This window comes from Corvus hawaiiensis, chromosome 2, assembly GCF_020740725.1.
Source record: "Corvus hawaiiensis isolate bCorHaw1 chromosome 2, bCorHaw1.pri.cur, whole genome shotgun sequence".
NCBI lineage: Eukaryota > Metazoa > Chordata > Aves > Passeriformes > Corvidae > Corvus > Corvus hawaiiensis.
Window position 1 is genome coordinate 89,822,768 of NC_063214.1, and position 20,318 is coordinate 89,843,085.

At 37.1% G+C, this 20,318-nt stretch overlaps 1 protein-coding gene across 9 annotated transcripts in view; it reads left to right on the plus strand.

Annotated features, from left to right (window-relative positions):
* The window catches only part of OCA2 (OCA2 melanosomal transmembrane protein), a 190,801-nt gene that overhangs the window by 66,937 nt on the left and 103,546 nt on the right, over positions 1–20,318 (plus strand). For 8 of the 9 annotated variants that reach the window (XM_048324885.1, XM_048324919.1, XM_048324895.1 and 5 more), the window contains 5 exons: positions 12,815–12,886; positions 13,726–13,791; positions 14,881–14,937; positions 16,239–16,363; positions 19,872–20,010. In XM_048324885.1, the coding sequence (XP_048180842.1) occupies positions 12,815–12,886; positions 13,726–13,791; positions 14,881–14,937; positions 16,239–16,363; positions 19,872–20,010 (459 nt within the window). The remainder of the gene's footprint in view (positions 1–12,814; positions 12,887–13,725; positions 13,792–14,880; positions 14,938–16,238; positions 16,364–19,871; positions 20,011–20,318) is intronic. The other variant, XM_048324928.1, reaches the window with a different exon arrangement.

Consider the following 20,318-nt stretch of genomic DNA (forward strand, 5'->3'; position numbering starts at 1 on the left):
GCAAGACAGCTTCAAATTCAGACACTGTGGACACCCAAACCAGTTTTAGAGCCATATTTTCACATATTTTCTTTAAAAATGAAGAAAGAGGAAGCATTTTATCTGTTACAAATCACAAGAGCCTCCTTTTCCTCTTGCACAGCCCTTTTTTCCCCCATAATGAATTGTAGATCTTGCCCACAGCCTCCTCATCCCCACTGTCCTCATCTTTTAATCCTTTCTTCCCCTTCTCTTGCTCTTTGCTGCCTTAGTCACCAGGGACTGTACAAAACAGGCTGCAGGAGCTTCTGCTTCCTGCAGATACAGGATGATGGGAGAAGCTGATCAGGTAAGAGGTTCCAGTTGGAATCTGAAGTGCATTTACTGTAAACAATTGTCTTCTCCAAACTTTTACCACTGTAAACTCACAGGGCAAAATCTACTCTGAGGCAGCTGTTTGCCTCCATGTTAGCATCAAATGTCTAAATCAAACACCACTCCTTGTCAGTGGTGGTCTCAGGATGTGCCATTCTTCAGAAAACAAACTGTTGAACTTCATTTCTTTGGGCATTTATTTTCAGTGTTGTTTCTTTTGAAACTGATTACATGTTACGTATTCATAAAATACAAATATGTTTCTGATAAAAGAAGATGCCCCTTTTCCTCTTTAATTTCCAATGATTTCTAGTTTCAGGCTTACCACAAATATGAATATTTTCTTACTTCACAATTCTACTACTCTACCTCTTGAAATTTTTGTATATTGCTTTTAACTCTCTTTACTTGGTCATCCCTTAGTTTTTTGTTTGAAGTTTGTGGGCTATTTTCTCTACTGTCTGACCCTGCAGGTTTACTGTGGAACACGGGTAGGATGGGTTATGTTTTCATGTTGGTCTACAGGGACATCTGGTGTAAAATGTGGATGCATGGAGTTCTACGTTGATGTTGCTGTATTAAATTACTTCACAATGTATTTTCAGACAGGCTTTTCTATTTTGGATCCTCAAAATGTAAAGTCTCTCTTGATTGAGAACTTGAAAAAAAAATTCAAGCAAAGAAAAAGTTAGAAAATTTAATTTTTATAATCTCCTGCTCCAAATATCTTTGTTCTTTCAGCTAAAAGTGTATTTGAACCTTTGCCTTCTTTGATTTCCATACTTCCAGAAAAGCATTTTCCTGTGTAACTAAAGTGACTATTTGTAGCCCATTAACTGGATGATGTATAATTTCTGGTCATTGGGGATGGTCAAGGAAAATACTGCAGATAAAAATCTCATTGTTAGCTATTAGTTAGATAGATTATTTAGACATCAGATAAGCACAGCTGGATATCTTTGCTTTCTCACCTTTTCCCTGGTTTTGTCTGCACAGAGAATGGGATAATACACTGGTTATACTAAAAAGAAATCTATCTGTATCTCTACCTTAAATCTGTTAAAATATTAAAGTTTCACTGGTATTCAGAAAAGGTTCTTGAATTGATAAAGCCCTTTTTAGTAATTATTAACTGAGTATTTGCAGCTATGTTGAACCTGCATTAATTAGAAATATGTAAGGAGGAATGCTAGACATCAACTATTAAAGTATAGAGCTCATTAATTGAAATGAATTAATGTGTGCCCTTGTCCAATACTTTCCCTTAATAATGCATTTGTTTTGTTTTGTGTGTTAAAATGCAGTGTTAGCTGTTTATGATAGTTGAATGAGCTAGCAGAAGCAAATGTGAAAGTAATGGCCTTTAAAACGCTATTTTGTAAAACATTTCATTTAATCAGGAGAAAAGGCAAAATAACATTTATTATACTAAATTAATTTTAAAAATAGAAGAAAAAATAAAAGATACCGATAGCACATCAAATAGCAGAAAAGTGATACAAGCAAGTATCAGAAATTCTGTGAGAGCTTCTATAGGACTTATTTTATCACAGGGGTTATTATTTAGCTTCATACCCAGTCTTGTAAGTATCACTAAGAAAGATTTTGCCAGGATCTTTTAAATGGCATTTTAATTATCTGACATCTTGAATGACATTTACATGTCTGCATTTCTTCTTGAAACAAAAATACTTGAAAGTGCAAGATCTGGCCTTAAAAGCTCTAGTTTCTTACTAGCATGAACTATGGGCTTATAATCACAATTTTCATTACTTTAATGGAAGTGGATTTCTCTCCATATTACTTTTCTATTATTAACTAACTTAAATTATGAATAAACATCCCCTAAGCTTAATTTCTTTAACTCAAAGCAGAGTGATTTTTAATAGTATCTAACCAGCAGAAATTAACTCCAGAGAACAAAACTTTTATGTGGTTTTTGTCTGACCATTTTTCTGTCACTGTAGGCTGGTTGAACCACTGTTTCCTCACAGGAAATATTTTTACAAATGGAACGAGGTGTTATTACTGCTGTCTACACTCGGATGGTCCAGATTTTGTATAAAAAATTATGCTTTAGAGAGGAAATATGAAAAGAGAAGAAATACTCATTGGTTCTATGAAGCATAATATAAATAGAATATTGATAGAAATAGGCTAATCTTAAGGGAGATTTTTTTTCTGATAAGGAAAGTTACAAAAAGTGTGACTGATCACAGAAGTGATCAGCTTACTCAGCATGGCTTCTCCCTTCCTATTCATTCTTATATTGATCTAAATACAGACTGAGAAGAGTGTGGATTAGAATGTTCCCACCTCCACATAAGTCCTCCCAAAAGATTCGTAGGAAAGGAACAGAAGAAAATCTATAGCAATTATTGGGAAAGACCGTGTAAAAAAGAAATTAGTAGCTGATGCACTCCGTGGCCTTTGTGGGAGAGAATATATTCCTGCTGCTATGGATTTCATTTGTTCTAGGCTGAAAAAAAATGTGAAGAGGAATTAAAACACTGCTGTAGGGTTTGGCAGAAAATTAGGGACAGATTATCAGAACAAACCTTCTACCTTCTTTGATAAGAGTCCAAGCCATACCTTCCTGGGCAAGAATAAAACTTTCCCCTTATCTGCCCCCCTGTCTGGATGGTAGGGAGTAAAAAAGCCCAGAAGTTGTAAATATTGGGACTCTGAGGGTTGCACAGAACCTAAAATCAGGGTAATGAAACCTAAACATAAAATCCAGCAGAAAAACTTACCTTGAATAGAAATCTATCTTCCTCTGGAGCAGTATAACCTCATCTGCCCTGGGCAACAAGTGATTTTGGATCTTGTTTGGAGTCCCCATAACTCTAAAGCAACTTTACCATTCAAAAGTCTACTTCCCCCCATACCTCCCCAGCTGAAAATGTGCACTATAATGAGGGCACTCCTGCCATTCCCATGAGCGCTGGTTTTAGGACATAAACTGAGCGTGTGCAGTAAAGCTTGCTGAGGTAGATGCTGGATGACTGGATTGAACAAGGAGATCCAGACATGGGACAGATCCGTTTGTCCTGTCCCCCAGAGTAAAATATTAAACAAGTAGCACCCTAGATATTCTTCCAGAGAGAACACCCTGTTACTGAGCTACCAACTAAGCAGTATGGACAATCAAGCTTGACTGTCATTCCCTGATGCCTTTCTCTAGTTTAGGAGGAGGTTGTGACCTCTGTGAATTCTGAGAAGCTCAAATTACTTTAAATCTTCTGTGCAAGAGCATTGCAAGTTGTTCCTTTTGAGAAGGATTGAATCAGTACCCACGAGGTGTGGTTGACTGCTTTTGTAGTGTAGAGCCACTGCCAACAATGAGGAGTCTCTAAAAGGACAGATAAACTAGTCATTTTTACCTTCCCTAACTACAACAAAGGAAAGGATGCCTAAAGGAAGAAAAATTCTGTAAGACGAGGAAGGGATGAGTTTCAATAAAACAAAAATGCAGTATAATAGCAAGCAAAATCCTCATCTGGATCACAGCTAGATATAATAACAATTTTGTATTATTAATCCAGTATGAATATTGATTTTTCACTGACTATTGCCTGCCTAATTGTTAGATCTATCTTGGTAGAAGTCTGGCTGTGCTCTAAATATGTGTGTTTTAAAGAAAAATACCTTCTTTTGAGCTCTATGGTACTTTAGCATGTACACTGTCTTTAATTAAGAACTAAATAGGAAAAAAATTGCCACTGGATGGTGCTGCTCACTACTCTAAGGACTAGATAGGATTGTCTGCTTTAAAAGATGATGACAGAATGCTATTTTTTGAAATAATAGGAGTCATATTTTCAACACTAAATGCAAAAACTAATTTCCAAATATCCGCTTGCTTTTTTCTGTGCCTTTTAAACCTAATTTTGAACTGTATTTTGTTCAATTTTTGAAAGACTGGCAAACACAAATGTTTTGCCCTGTCTTCTATACTACGTATTTTGTGGATTGGTGTGTTTCCTTTCTGTTTGAGAGAGGGAATAGAACATTAAATTAGCTTAATTGAATGCTGCTGTTCAGCTTCTACCCTGCCTACGACAGTCAGAGAGGTAGAGAGCCATGAAGTCTTAAAATTTTAACAAGTTGTTAGAACGCACGTACACTCCTAATGCACACAAACAGGGATGAGAACCACTCAGCTCTTTCTGGGACCTCAGATGGTGCCTTCCTTCACCAAGAGCAAGAGCAAAAGTGGATGAAAAAACATGAAAGTGTAGCAGGCAGGCTTGAAGGGAGATGTGATGACATGATTTAAAGAGGAAAAAAATTTGAATAAGAAAAGTGGAGTGAAAAAAGACAGGAGATGTCAGGGATGAAGACTCTCCAGAGAAACTGCTAGCCGGAGCAGAAAGTTCCCTGTAAAGGTAATGCAAGCACTGCAGCTTGCTCTACAGTTCATAGTGCGTGGCTGTATTTCTGTATTTCTGTATTATCCTACTATTTTAAGAGGGCTGACAAAGATTCAGACAGGGATTTCGTGATTTGGTCCATGTCAATTGTTTACTAGAAATTCACAGTCTCATTAGTCTTAAGAATGCTGAGATAACTGGGAAAATACAAATGGTGGCATCTTTCAGTTTCAGAAAATGTTCTGAAACTGCAAATGTAATTCAGGGTCTCTCAGTCCTCACGAAGGCCTTTAGGACACAATGAATAAGGGTGTAGAATACCAAAATATCTGGAGTGGATGGAGTCAGCAAAGCCTGCTGAGATAGGTGCTGGAGAACTGGATTGACCCTTGCAAGACTGAAAGCTTGTTCCTAGGCCAGTAAACAATGGCTTTGATCATGTTGACTCACAGTAGCAGTTTGGTTTATTTTCTTCTAGGTTCTTTACTGGCTCATGACCAGATCTCTTTACTTAAGTCATATAGAACATGTTTTATGTAGCTAAAATATTACAGGAATGAGTGCCTTGGCACATGAAAATGATCAACATCCTGTCTTTCTGCAGGGCTCCACTTTCTTTTGATATGACTGGACCCAAGGCCCTGATTTACAGAACATGGGTCGGTTCATTTCTCTGTGTGTCTGTCCACTTCTATAACAAGACAAAATCCCCAAATTCACACCAAGTTCAGATTTGCTTTTAAAATTTGACTCTGAGGAGCTATCAAGCTATCAGATGTTACTGGGTACTACCTTATGTAGTTTTCTGGAGGTATATAAAACTGATTTTTGTAACATCAGAACCATTCCAACATACGGAGTCTGGAAAACATCCACTTGTGGCTGTAGTGATACAGGTATGGCAGACTTCTCTCTTTTGTATGATTCTGAGAGAAATATTAACTAGGCATGATGTTATAGCTTTTTATCCCTTTTTACCTTAATATTCTGAGGTGGGAGGTTATTTCAAAACAAGAAGCAACTTAGCAGTCATTTCAACCCTCATCACATAGGATTAAACCCTCTTCGGCGTCCTCTGTCCATCATCTGTACAAATGATACTTCCCTCCTTCCTTCCTAGTTCTATGTTATTTTCTCCAGCTTTGCTTTTTCCTCAAGTTTCCAAGACATGAAAATATAAGGGTTTCAGTAGTTTGTTTAATCTCATGCATCAAGGTTATGTTTGTCTTCACACCATTCAAGGGCCACTTTGAACCAGTTAATCCAATGTTCCGTATCAGCATGAAGATTCAGTCATTCAGTTTTCTCTACAAACAGCAAGCAGTCATATAACTACGGGAGAAAACTCATAGACACTGAAAAGATTGTAAATTGTGCACATTGTTAATTTAAAGCCTTTGACAGAGCTATGGAGTAACAAATATCTCTGCAGAATCTAGAATCAACCTATAGATTTTCGATATAGAAGAGGGGAATGAATTAATCCAGTAATTTATTCACAGAAAATAATTTGATATCCTTAAGTCTCTCTCTCTGTCTATCTCTCCCTGATTCTCTCTCTGCATTGTTTTATGTATAGAAAGAATTGATGTCAGCTTAACACAGTTTCTTAGTTGCAGAATTTCAGGGCTGCCTATCCTAGACAAGAGTCTTAAGATATCCTTACCTTGTATTTCTTAGCTTGTTCTATTAATGTGCTGTTGTGGATTAACCCCAGCCAGCAGCCAAGCCCCAGGAAGCTGCTTGTTCACTCTCCCACCAGAGGGATCAGAGAAAAAATTGGAAGGAGAAAAGCTAGCTAACTCATGGATTGAGACAAAGACAGTTTAATAAGGAAAGTGAAAGCTGCACATACAAGCAAAGAAAAGCAAGGAATTACTTCACTTCTTCGCATGGGCAGGCAGGTGTTCAGCCATCTCCAGGAGACCAGGGCCCCATCATGCAGAACAGTGACTTGGAAAGACAAACTGAATCACTCCAAATGTCCCCCCCTTTCCTCCTTTTTCCTCCCACTTTTTATACTGATCATGATGTCATATGGTCTGGAATATGCCTTTGGTCTGGTGGGGTCAGCTGTCCTGGCTCACCATCTCCTATGCATCCACAGTCTGTTCATCAGCATGGCAGCAGGAAAAGCAGAAAAGGCCTTGGCTGTGCGTAAGCCCAGATCAGCAATAACATTCCTACATTATCAACCCTGTGTTCAGCACAAATCCAAAACACAGCCCCACACCAGCCCCTGTGAAGAAAGTTAACTCTACCCCAGACAAAACCAGCACACATATCGTAGGGATAAAAGTGAAATAATGCAGGCATTGTCTTGGACACCATACAGAATTACTTTTAATCACTTTCTATTTAAGATCTTGTATAGTGTTTCTATTGTGTAGCATTGTGTTAGGAAGTGACAAACTGTTGCCTTCCATGACTTCCCCTAAGTTGTTTATACCAGGACTTCCTCCACTGATATTAAATCAGAACAAGTAATTTGACACACTGAGTGGAAATAGGTATTATAGCAGAATGTTACAGATGGGTGCTTTCTTTCCTGGGGGTTGTGTAGATGTTCAGAAATGACAAAATTTGCTGCAGAACCTAGTGTTTCCATTTAAAAATAGTCATTTAATGTTGGGTATTTGTCTTTAAAAAGAGCTATTGAATATATATGAATATATATGGAATATTATTTTCACAGGCATAAACATTTATTGTGCAAAGAATGAATAAGAATGCATGTTAGTATTAAGATATGCAGCTAATGTTTCTAAATCCACAGATTTCTCCAGTCAGTGCTCTTTACTGGTCTTGGTCACATATTTCATGCAAATGGCAGTATTATTATACTGATTTACCATGGATTTCTTGTAAAAATGAGTAAACTTTTGGTCTCGGATTTTTTTTTTCCCAACCAAGACATACTTCTGTACAGTGATAAAGTTTTGACATATTTTGACTTACAGAAATGAGATTTATTATTAGATTTTCTAAATATTTAACCTAGTGTAAAGTCTTATGATTCATGTCTGCATGTATAGAATACATATAGATAATGTCCTAATCTGCAGAGGAAGACATAAATAGCTGTTCTTGCTGTCACTGATTTTTGTGATGCTTGTAGTCACTTTGGGATTCTTGATGCACATCATTTTTCACCAGTGTACCCTACATGCTTGCCTCAAGAGCTGCTCTAGTCCCTCCCTGCGTGCTGAAGCAGCATGTCATACTTTCTAAGCTATGTGAAGCACTTCCCTTTTGCCTCATTAAAATCCTTACAGAGTTTACTTGCTACTGCTTAGCTAAGTAATTTTAAGGCAATTAATTTTCTGTTATCATTCATCTTGCACAAGCTGTTGAGACACATCCCCTGTGAGGGGTTCCCTTGTGCTGGACACGGTGCTCCATGGCTGAAGAAGCTGCAGAACTGCTTCTGCAGAGCTTGTGTAGGGAGCAAACTGAGGGGAGGAGGGTGAGGAGTTAAAGCATTAGCTGCCATCAGCAGCTGAAGGGGAGGTATGTTGCTATGCTTTCACTAATTGGTACTGGTCAGTCTCTTTACTAGAGGTGAGCATGTAGAAAATCAAATAAATATGTCTGGCATCATAGACCTTCTTTTTCTGCTGCTCTGACCTCCTTTGTGTCTGATTATATTGTATATTTCTAGTCTGTTGCTTTTTTGTGTCCAAACTGTACAATTTACCAGAAATAAAGCAAACTTCCATGATCTGAGAATTTGATGCCATTCAGCTTTGAAGTGGATCTATAGCAAGGCAGAGTTCAAAGTATTTCAAGGCTTTTCTGACCCTTGTTTTCTATCATAAGCCCAAATTTTCAGTTATGTTGCTTGACACTTAATAAAAATTACCTAATTTTTTAGCTAAATTACCACTGTTTTTCTGCAATTTCCATTTTTGATTTCAGCTTCTGATGCCAGTGTTAGACTTCTGCATTAATTTTCCAAAATGTGGGGTTTTTTGATCCACTTATTTTGATCTGCTTAAGAGTGAATGAAATATGTGTACACATGAAAGACTGAAGTTTCATCTGTATCCTGCTAAAACAACTGCAATAGTCCAAGGAAAAGGAGACCACCAAAATTTATAAAGTACATGACAGCAAATTACAAGATAACTCCATCAAGGGATGTGACCGAGGAGCACATTTTCAGAGGTGTTCAGGCTAATACTGTCTTGATTATCTTTAGGAAAAACAGTCTGTGGAAAAAACCTCTTCTACTGCTGAGAATGTCTTCTTTTAACTCAATAAATCCTTATTAAAACATAACAAGGAATAGATACAAAATATAAAGTCAGAAAAAAGCTATCCCAGGGTAAATTTTACTTCTCTCCCTCCTTGTCCCATGAGAATAAAGAAATGAACTAGAGATTTTATAAAGTCTAAGAGGGATTTGGCTGTTGATTTTATAAGGAAGGTCTCAGCTATTCTGGAGGTAGGTGAAAAATGCATAAAACCCATATGTGGATATAGGCTTGGTAATAACTGCATCTTTGTTGAAATGCAGCAATGCTGCCACTCTATCAAATGTGAATTAATTTATCAGTAAAATAAGAAGTTTAATAAAACAGGCTTCACTGGAGACAAAATGGATAAGAAATGAATAGGGGCTGCATTTGAAACTTTACATAAAAATCATTGACACTCATCTTTCAACTGCTATTTATCACCTATAGCAAAGGACTTGTGGAAATAAAATATTTGATACGATGTATCATTTACCAAATATCTTCACAAGCACATTTCAGAAATATGCCTGCCCTGGATTTCAGCTGGTAAAGGTATGCTCTGAAATAGTACACAGGTCACCATTCAATTGGCTTCTAAATATTTTCCTTTTGCCTCATGGAACACCATCCAAGATTTAGTGTTTGGAATTCAGAATAATTTTTATAATGATGCTGTTGCAGTCTACCAAGTGGTTTGATGAACTCAGTGCATAAATTCTAAGGCACTTACAGATAGATAAAGAAATTTATATCTGGGGAAGGTCTAGGCTTTCTAAATCCAATTTGTATTATAGTTCTGGAACTACATATTGTTAATTAATATCAAGCACAAAGACTTGTGGCATAAATTATTTGGGTTGCTTTAATATCTTACTTTAAAATGAACTCCTGAATTAAGAGTATGGAAACTATTAGAATCAGCATTCAGCACATTGTGTTTATCACACAGCAGGCAATCATGAGACAAGCTTTCTACAGATAATTATGAAACAAAATTGCTATAGTAGCCTTTCCTAGTCCTTGCTTATTCTGAATTGACCCCAGGATGTTGCTGTCAACACAGCTACGTTGTTGACGCTGTTTTTAAGAGCCTTCACTGTTGCAGCTTTGGGTATTTTCATTTTTTATATAAAATTCTGTAAATATCCATTCCCTTTTTTTTTCAATGTCTTCAGCTCTTAGCCTTGTAATGTCCTGTATAAGTGATCTCTACAGCTGAATCCTGCTTTGTAAAGAGTGAAATCTGGACTGCATTGTTTTCAGTAGCAGTTTGTACTGGTATAACTGTCTCTTTGAAAAAGGTGAGAGCACTATCCTTTGCTGCTGCAGTAAGTCAGCACTGGTAGGTATCCTTCAGACAAAAATAAAGGTGATGTTGATGGTGAAGATGCCCTTTTTGCTAAGAGTTTATAAGTTTTGCAGTTGGACTAGGAGGTGGGGTGCTCTGGCCTGCAAACTGATATTCTAAAAGCTTTGTACCTTCCTTCTCATCAGCTCTGTCTTTCTCATCTCTGTGGTCATTGCACAGGGGTATGCACTTTGTCAAGTGAGAGAAGGATCAGATGAATACAGATGATTTCTCACTTAACCTTTAAAAAAGTCTTTAGATTCAGAAGTCCACTAAATCTCTCAGCTTTCCTGGGATTAAGTCTGTCTTCATTTATTTCTGAGCTCTTTCAATTCTCTACCTGAGCTGTTGTTTATGGATACACATCAAGATCCATCCTGAAAAGATACTTATCCCCTGCCTATCTTCAAAAGGGTTTGGTCATCTGTACTATTTTTCGGAAGAGTAATAATGGAATTTTACTTTATATAATACCCTCCAAATATGTGTTAGATGGAATTGTGGTTCAAAGAATGTCACAACTCATAACCTGCATCTCCTAACTTCTACATTTGTAAGCTTTTAAAAATACATTTGCAAAATATTATTTGTTTGGGGTTTATTTTCTGTGAAAAGAAAATTAAAGAGAGTAATCTATTCTTTCCTAAAGCTTCCTAAATATCAAATTTTGAATATTTACATGTCTCAGAGTTTACATAAATGTTCTTTCTAGGATTTACATTATTTTATGACTTTCATTTCATAGTTTGCTGGAATGGAGAGTTGTACATTTACTAAGTTTTTTGTAATAAAGCTTTGCACCTTGTTCATAGTTCAGGGTATACTTTTGTATATCCTTCTTGAAAAACCACCAGAATGAAGGAACTGACAGATTACTTAGTTTGTACAGTTTCTTTCTGCATAAATTAAAGCCAACTTCACCCATAGGTGACAGCAAACTCTTGGAAACTGAAAATGCAGTCAACCCAATGTAAGCAATTAAGTATAAAACAGTGACAGCAAAAGTGCTCATGTGGAAATATGCAAAAAATCTGTGGCTAAACAAATCTCAGAAAATCTATGATATGTTTTTGAGAACTGCAAAAGAGCTATCTAACGTGAGTGGGGATTGGATGAGGAGAAAACCTTCAGTCTGAGGACAGCTGAGGATTTCCCAGTAGCTTATGCTTGAACTTACTTTGCTCTGGTAAGAAGCTGATCCCCTTCCCTAATGGACAGCTCTGCTTGGCATCTTTTATTGGAGAGAGCTGTAAGGTCAAATTGCTGCACCTGATTGTCAGCCAGAAGAGCTATGGAATGTTATCAAATGCTCCCCACCTCTGCAGAATCAGAAGGGTGTACGTGTGTTTATGTGTCAATGCTCTGAAACTGGAAATCAAAAATGAACCAGTGAGTTACCACACACATTTCTCTAGGAGCTGGTGGGAGCTGTCCTTTGTGCTCTGAACAAGTGGGTCATCAGGCTGTAAAAACCTTTGTCTGATCTCCTGCTTTGTGACCATGAACAGGTTATTCTTCAGTGCATTTTAAGGAAAACAGGAGAATGAGACAGATAATTCTTTTGACTCTTGAGTTAGTAATTTATGCATTTATTTTTCTAGTAATTTGGTGAATTGTGTAGTTCTTTACCATTTCTTTTAAAACTACACAATCAAGGAGAAAAAACAAAGCCAAATATTTCCTTTTTTGCTTTTCCTTTACAAATGGAGGAGGGCCTTGAGATGCTCTCGTCCTATTGTTTATTATCAGCAAAATATTTCTTATGAAATTAGCAGCAAATGAAATATTTCTAGTCTGTTTTATTTCTTTCTCAACAATAATTCTAACTTGCATTGGAATAATATTTAAACACATTAATAGGGAAAGCCGGTAATTAGATTCAGTCTTTTGTAGTGTGATTTTCATTAATTACATGCTTACTTTAGCTGAGTTATTTTACACAATCTGTGATCTTCCAGACACAGAGGATTAAATAACTGCAGATGAGTTCCTGGAGAAAAAAAGCACATTTTCAGGGCATGCTTGCTGAACAAGCCCCTATTAAGAATAAGGTGGATCACTTCCTGGGCATACATCTTCTTTCCATGGGCTGTGAAGGGAAGCCAACAGGAGCAGGCTTTTTGATCCTTAAGCTGGGGAAGATGAATTGCTTTCCTTCTTGGGTCACCTACTGACAAATGTAAGAAACTGGTGCTGAAGTCCCTTCTCTACCTGGAGATTAGAGCTGAGACTTCCTAGAAGTGTTTGCAGAGGCAAGGCTTTGGCTGGTTGTTTTTCTTAAATTTTGTTTTATTTGTTTTTTGTTTTGTTTGTTTTTTTGTGCCTTTTTTTTGTTGTTTTTAATAGCAAAGTAATTAACCATCCTTTGGTCAGAAAAAACCCTCAAGCAAATGAAGAAAAGAATTGTGTACCTGAATTTTTGTCCTTTCTCCCACTTCTTTTTAATAGTAAGGAGATGCTTAGAGGGAGCTGTGGTCAATTGTTACCCTTTGTTGCAGATTGTTCACAGGACCCTTGCAGCGATGCTGGGCTCTTTGGCCGCTTTAGCTGCCTTAGCTATTGTTGGGGAGGTAAGTTATCAAACTGTAAGTGCTCCCTTTGTTTCTGGCTGTGGTGTCAGCTATGATAAATTTCCGTGTTTGCCCAGTTCTAATTGAGCACATGGCAAAGCAGTGTTTTTTAAGAAAGAGAGATGATAGGACAGAAACTGGGCAGGGAAAACAGGTCAGACATGTATAGACAAGGAGAGTACAAAGAAGTCAGTTGATGCCTTTTTGTTCTGATTTGCAGGAAGCTGACTACAACCATTTTCAGCTTAATCCAGTGTTAGTTTAACATTGTTATTTTCGGTAATGTTAGGCTACCAAGCAAACCTCAATGGAAATACATCGCTTTATACTACCCTAAATAATTACATCTCATGCTTTCCTGTTCCAACCCTTTTGTTTCTCCTGCTGCTTACTCTTAGCTGATATATAGTGAAACCTCAGATTGATTTTCTCGGTTGTTCTCATAACCACATCATTACTATGTTCCCTTAAATTCCCTCCAGTTTGTTCACAGGTGAAGTGGTATGCTTTTGTTCTTTACCAAAAAGGAAACTGCAGTGTACCATATAATTTGGTTATCTTTTATTTCTGTAATGCTATGTAAGGAACAACTAGACCAACCAATAGCCTGATAATGACCCACTTAGAATGCCAGCAGTACTTTGAATTAGTAATAATAATAATAATAGTAGTAGTAATGGCAATAATAGAGTACTTTTTATGTAGCTTGTAGGAACACTTATTAATTTCCATCACAGCTTATTTAAATGGCTCATCAATTAAGTGGAGTTTATAAGTCATAGCTAATCACAAGTTAGGTGTTTTGTGGCATTCACTAGTAATCGTATTTTTGATTGCAGAGGCCAAGTATGGTCGAAGTGGTGGAGTGGATTGACTACGAGACACTGGCATTATTGTTTGGAATGGTAAATAAAACATATCTTTTGCTCTAAATGTGCCAAAATAATCACATTCAATGTAGAGATGTTTCCTTTAAAAACATTTTGTTAATTGTACTTAGAGAATTTATGATGAAAATTTCTCTCTTGAGGAATATTCCAAAAAGGATGAGGATCAGACCTCTGAAGGAGTCTTTTGAAAAGTTGATCCTTTTCTATTTTTTTTTTCAATCTGTGAAATCATATTGATAACATGCAAAAAACATCCTTGTGGTTAATGAATGGAAAGACCTGTTTAAGGGTCAAAGATTATCACTCTCATTTATCTTTTTAATTTTGTTTATTCAAAACCTTCCTCAAACACACTCTGCTGGAAAAGTGGTTTTCTTTGTCTTATTGCTATGTCTGAAGCTACAAAAAGCAAGCCAGAAATGGAGAAGTAATATCTGATGAGACTACAATAATATATTATTTTAATCACTTTGCCCAGAGCTATTTGTGGTAAAAAGTGTTGTCCAAATGCTATTAGACTCTAATAAAAAATATAGAATATACAAAGACAAAATTACAATTATCTGTTTCCATTCTGAGCTTTTCTTCCTGACACTGGTCCTTGATCCCTGCATTCCCCACAGAATAAGAAAGCAAAAAAAAAAAAATTCTATTGGGAGCTAAGACAGAAGGACAGGAGACCTCTGAGATGTAGGAAAATGCAAGCAATTCTTGAAGCCACTATCTTCTGTGCTCTGTAGAGCATTACTGCAGAGAAAAAACACACTTACTGTTTTTTCTTGATTAATGATATAAGGGAGATACATTGAATACTTAGTGTATAATGCCCACTTAGTCACTACAAATAAAATTCAACCCAACTAGTATGACTTTTACAGACTGCTTATGTTGAGAAGTATATTTCACCATATGATGAATTAACTAGAGATATCTGGCAGCTGTAGTGGATATTCTAATATAATGGTGATTAGATTCTCAAAGCTGTGTCAGATAAGAAGTCCATTTGTCAGGATCACAAACTGCTTTGCTTTAGTTTTGAGTAATGATTCAATTACTATTATATATCAGTTCCAAGTGATTATATTTTTCTTCATCTTTTGGTAGATGGTTTTGGTGGCCATATTTTCAGAGACTGGATTCTTTGACTACTGTGCAGTAAAGGTAGGTTTATTTAGTACTTATAATTATTTCTAGATTTATCAAGTTAGTATTTGTTCAGATCTGCCACACCAAGCACTATCTTTAAAGAACCTTTCTAAGGTCAATGTATACTTATCACATTAGAAATGACAGTGGTCAACTTGTAATACTAGAAAAATCCTTTGTGGATGAAAGGAAGCCCTTAAAGCAATTCTGTTTCTACAGGAGAATGTTAAAGGTCCCCAGTAGGGTACACAAGCATTTGGACAGTATTAAGCTGAGTATTTCATTGACTTTCCCAGGACTGCAGTTGTGCTGTAGCTGAAATCTCTATTTATGCCTGGCAGTGGGACAGAAGAAATATGGGATGGATCTATTGTTAACTTTATGACCACATATGAAAAGCAGCCACAGATCTTTGCACAGTAGAGAACGAAAGATTACATGAAAAGTGTAATTCATAGAATCATAACCATAGAATTAGAGAATGGTTTGGGTTGGAAGAAACCTTAATCATCTTGTTCCATTCCCCCTGCCATGGCCAAGGACACTTTCCACTAGAGCAGGTTTCTTAAAACCCCATCCAGCCTGGCCTTGAACACTTCCAGGGATGGGGCATCCACAACTTCTCTGGGTAACCTGTTAGCAGTCTCACCACCCTCACACTAAAGAATTTTTCCCTTATATCTAATCTAAACCTACTCTCAGTTTAAAGCTATTCCCCCTTGCCCTATCACTACACACCCTTGCCCAAAGATTTTCCCCCCAGCTCTCTTATTGTCCCCCTCTAGGTACTGAAAGGTGCTGTAAGGTGACCCCAGAGCCTTCTCTTCTCCAGGCTGAATAACCCAGGTCTCTTCCAGCCTGTTCTCATATGAGAGGTGCTCCAGCCTTTTGATCATGTTTGTGGCCCTCCTCTGGACTCACTCCAGCAGTGCTGGTCTGAGGGTGGGGAATGTGTCCCAGCTTGTGGAAGTGGTGAGAAGTCTGAACCACCTTAGTCCACCTGGGTGCAGGCAGAAGATGGGGGCTCAGCCCTTCTCCTGCCACAGACCCCCTGTACGGCTGGCAGCAGAGCGTGATGTTTCTTCAGACTTGTTACTTTGTTGGCATGGGGGGATTGTTTGCCCACTTCCATAAAATATTCTCTTGCCAAATTATTTCACACTGGAGAAGGTGCTGTTGGAGTAATTGTAAAGGAATAGTAACTACTCTGAACTCGCTGTTGCTTGACTTTGATCAAGTTGCTTTATCTATAACTTTTTGAAGTCTAAGCTGGAGTGATCTAGTCCCCTAATTTTGCTTCTGTTTGTTTTTCCTAGGCTTATCGGTTCTCTAGAGGCAAGGTGTGGGCCATGATTACACTTCTGTGCCTTATTGCTGCAATTCTTTCTGCATTTTTGGACAACGTTACCACTATCCTGCTCTTTACTCCAGTAACCATAAGGTATTTTATTGTTACATTTTGGACTTGGTCTTTTATAGCCAGCAATCAGTAGTAGATGTGTGCAAAATACTTGTTTGGAGCTTTTTTTTTAATCATTTAAATGGAAATCAGAGCTTCAGATACTCTTATTGTAGTAGAATAAAAAGCACTTTCAGAGGGATGGGTAGCCTTTTGCCTTTGCATGAATACCGAACACATATCTGAAACCTGTGAATACTGCCTTGGCAGCTAACTGTTCTGGTTTGTCTTCATATCTGAACTACAATAGCATATTACACCCAATGTTCCCTCATAGATGAATTTTTTTTTCCTGTAAAGCAGGCAGTATTTTTAAAATTAAAGTTGCCTTATCCTTTGCTGGCTAATATCTATATACAATTTTAGATAGTAATTTATGTTTTAGTGAAGTTGCTATCCCTTCTAATATTAGTGACAAATAAATTTTAAAAAAAGTCCATATTTCATTTAACAGCTTTTTCTTGAATATGAGAACGTGAATTTTATTCCTGTTGGTGATCATGTCCCTGGTACAGCTACTGGTTAATTCCACAATTTGAGATTAGATATTTGGAACTTTGAGCAGACAACAGTGAATTTAATTACTTCAGATTTCTGTAAATTAATAACATGTGATTTGGAACTACATTTAATCAATGTGGGATTATAAATTACTGTCTAACCTGAATTTAACCTGTGTCTGGTCAGGCAAATCTGTTTAATCCAGTTCAGTTTTGGAAAGATCTAGTGTGTTTTTAAAATGATCCTGAGAGATGTAATGCTTGCAGTCATTATCACATTAAAGTACACAGAATTCTATTAAGATATGCCCCCTCTTTAAAATGCAGTGTAAAGCAGTAAAAACCAATTTTGCTAGTGAAATTTATTCTAGACTGGAAGCAGCTGGTGAATGAAAGCTCCATTTGTCTTCTGTCCAATTATATTTCAAAGAGATGGCTTTGCCGTACCCTAATCAATAATTGCACCTCCAGCAGTAAGCAGCACTGGAACTAGTAAACACCACGTTTTCTTTAGCTGTGTTCCAGAATTTTGGATAAATATAATTTGGAAATGGATTGAAATCCAGACGTCAATGTAGCATAAAAAGGTTTTCACAGTCAGAGCTACTGTAACATTTATTCTGTTTTCAAAGAATCACAGAATAGCCCAGGTTGAAGGGACCTCAAAAGTCCGTCTGGTCCAACTCTTCATGGGAAAGGAAGCCTAGATGAGATAATCTGGCACTCTCTTCAATCAGATCTTGAAAATCTCCAGTGATGGGGACTCTACCACATCCCTGGGGAGGCTGTTCCAGTGGTTAACTGTTTTCACCATACATTTTTTTTCTTATGTTGAGGTGAAGTCTCTCCCTTGTACTTGTTGCCTCTTGTCTTCTCCATGTGGATCCTTGTGAAGGAGCCTCTGCCTTTGTAGATGCCTTTAACTAAGGGACTTTTGTACTAAATGTATAGCAAGTCCTTTAGTTTTATACTAAATGAACCTGCAACACTGAAGAAGGAAAAACTCAGTATGTGAGAAACATTTGTATTTGAATTACTATCAAAACTAAAATAAAATTTTATCTCACCTACTAAAACCAAATAATTGCTTTCTTCAAAAAGCTTCATGCTGGGGGTCATTTTTTTTTAATCTTACTGCCATTGTCTATAGCGTCACTGTGTTGCCCTGTGCAGTCTCCATTGCTGTGGAGATAAAGCTTGCAGAAAATCGTACTGACTCGATGAACATAAGGGTTTATATTTCCTGTAATAAGGAAAACAACATGATACTTGTTTCACTCTGCCTTTTGTAGTAAGCTGCTAAAAAAGGAATAACTACCCCTTTTTAGCTGTAGTTTATTTTCAAAATACTTTGTTATTGGGAACTGGAAAAGGCTAATAGTTGTACACATGAGGAAGTATATAACCCAGGGTAAGTAAACTGAAGAATTGTGACCCTGCCATATAGCTAGCACACTCTGATGGTTTTATACTTTGGGCTTAGCCTTTTCTGACTTACATCAGAGTTCTCTTTTCAAGATATCACTAGGCCCATCAAAAAGAAAGAATCACTAAAGAAAAGTTTAGATTATATTTTGAAATACTGGGAGGTCAAGCAGCAATAAAATTACAAGCACAACTGTGGTCTTGTACCACAATTGATACATTTGGACTGGTTGTACTGCAAAGTATCCTTTAACTGAATGATTTCATGCTGCTATGTGCTGACATATATGTCATCTGACAATGTTTTTCTGAGTTTTAAATTGACGCTCTTGGTGATAGTGTAAGTGAAGCAAGTTAAGCTTCTTTTGCAATATACTCTTTTCTCTTTGAAGTACGGGTTTTAGTACCACAGGCTAAACAGTGAAGCTCCGCCCTTCCTTATGGGAAATGTGTGAGAGCACTGCAGTGAGAGCAGTACTGAGAAAGCATTCTTCCTGCATGCTCTTCCCCACATAGGGAAGAATTCTCATAATACTACTATGAGGTAGAGGGGCAATAATTTAAGTGTGACCTCCATCTTTACATTCTGGAGCAACATTTTGATAAGCTGTGAGGAGGAAAGCAGTTGTTTCTTACTCCAAAGTGCTTAGATGTGACTTTAACTTTCAGTCTTTATTACCATAGCCCCAGTTTAAACTCAAAGATGTACTTCAAAAAAGAGTGGATTATGTGGGCATGTGCATAAATGTAATTGGTGAGTTGGAGTAATCTGTGTGAAGATTACTCTGTGTAAGTGGGCTCTGAGTTGAAATGGATCATGAGGTTACTGAGTCAATCCCGGTGTTTGTCAGAGCACTTTAAGGTGCTTCTTATTAAAGAAGCATTTTACTTTTTTCTTATCAAAGCAGCATCCTACTAGAGAAGCATTAAATATATTTGGGCTGCTAAAAACATTTTGAGGTTTTTTCTACTCTTGTTTCATTACAAACAGAAATATTCGTGATCAAGATTTAGAGAAGGAGGAAAATAGGGGCAGAATAAAATGGATAAACCTAGCCTGAAAGCTGAAGTCTCTAATAGATGATTCATGGCTAATAGGCAGCCTGCACAATCCTCTATCACTACCGCTACTTATTAACATAAGAAAGTTAATCACTGTTGCTGAATGCAGAGCCTGTGCTTGACCAGAATAGTTTTCCACAGGTCAATGCAGCTTAAGGACCATGGTTTCAGAAGCTGTATCACAATAAAAATTTGAAATAGTATTTTCTCTGTAGCCCAACTCTTGTAATAGTTGACTACTTTTAATGAAATGCTTTAAAAAATGCGTCAATTTTGTAGTCTTTAATAACTGAATTTTAAATGTAAAAAAAAATCTATAAATTTCATTTATATTGTTATAATTATTGTAGCACAATAAATGCTTCAACAATATAGACACATTATGATTAAAATCCTGCTATTTTTCTGTGAAATGACTGCGTTTTGTAATTTTTGTGCATTTTAAGATCTAAGGTAATTTATGCATGGGGTAAGAAGTTAATTTCATTATCTTTACACTACAGGCTCTGTGAAGTACTTAATCTTGATCCTAGGCACGTCCTGATTGCGGAAGTAATCTTCACAAATATTGGGGGTGCTGCCACTGCTGTTGGGGATCCTCCAAATGTGATTATTGTTTCAAAGCAGGAGCTGAGGAAGAGGGTATGTACTGCAGTCTGTTTGGCTACCAAAATTAAGTACTGTGTTGACTTATGCAATGTTGATCCTTCTCTTCCCCCAGACAGCCATATAAACAGAACATAGTCTACTTTTTTTGCCATGCTATTTCTTTCTTAGTAGGATGATCAGACAGAAGAGAGTGATCTTTTGGGGACAAAATAGTGATGAAGAATAGACTTTTTGATCTGGACTGAGAATATCAGTTTAATTTTTTTGTTGTTGGTGAGGGTTTCCTTATCAATGGCAAAATGAGGAAAGAAGCAGAACAATGGAGGGCTGCAGGCAGGGCA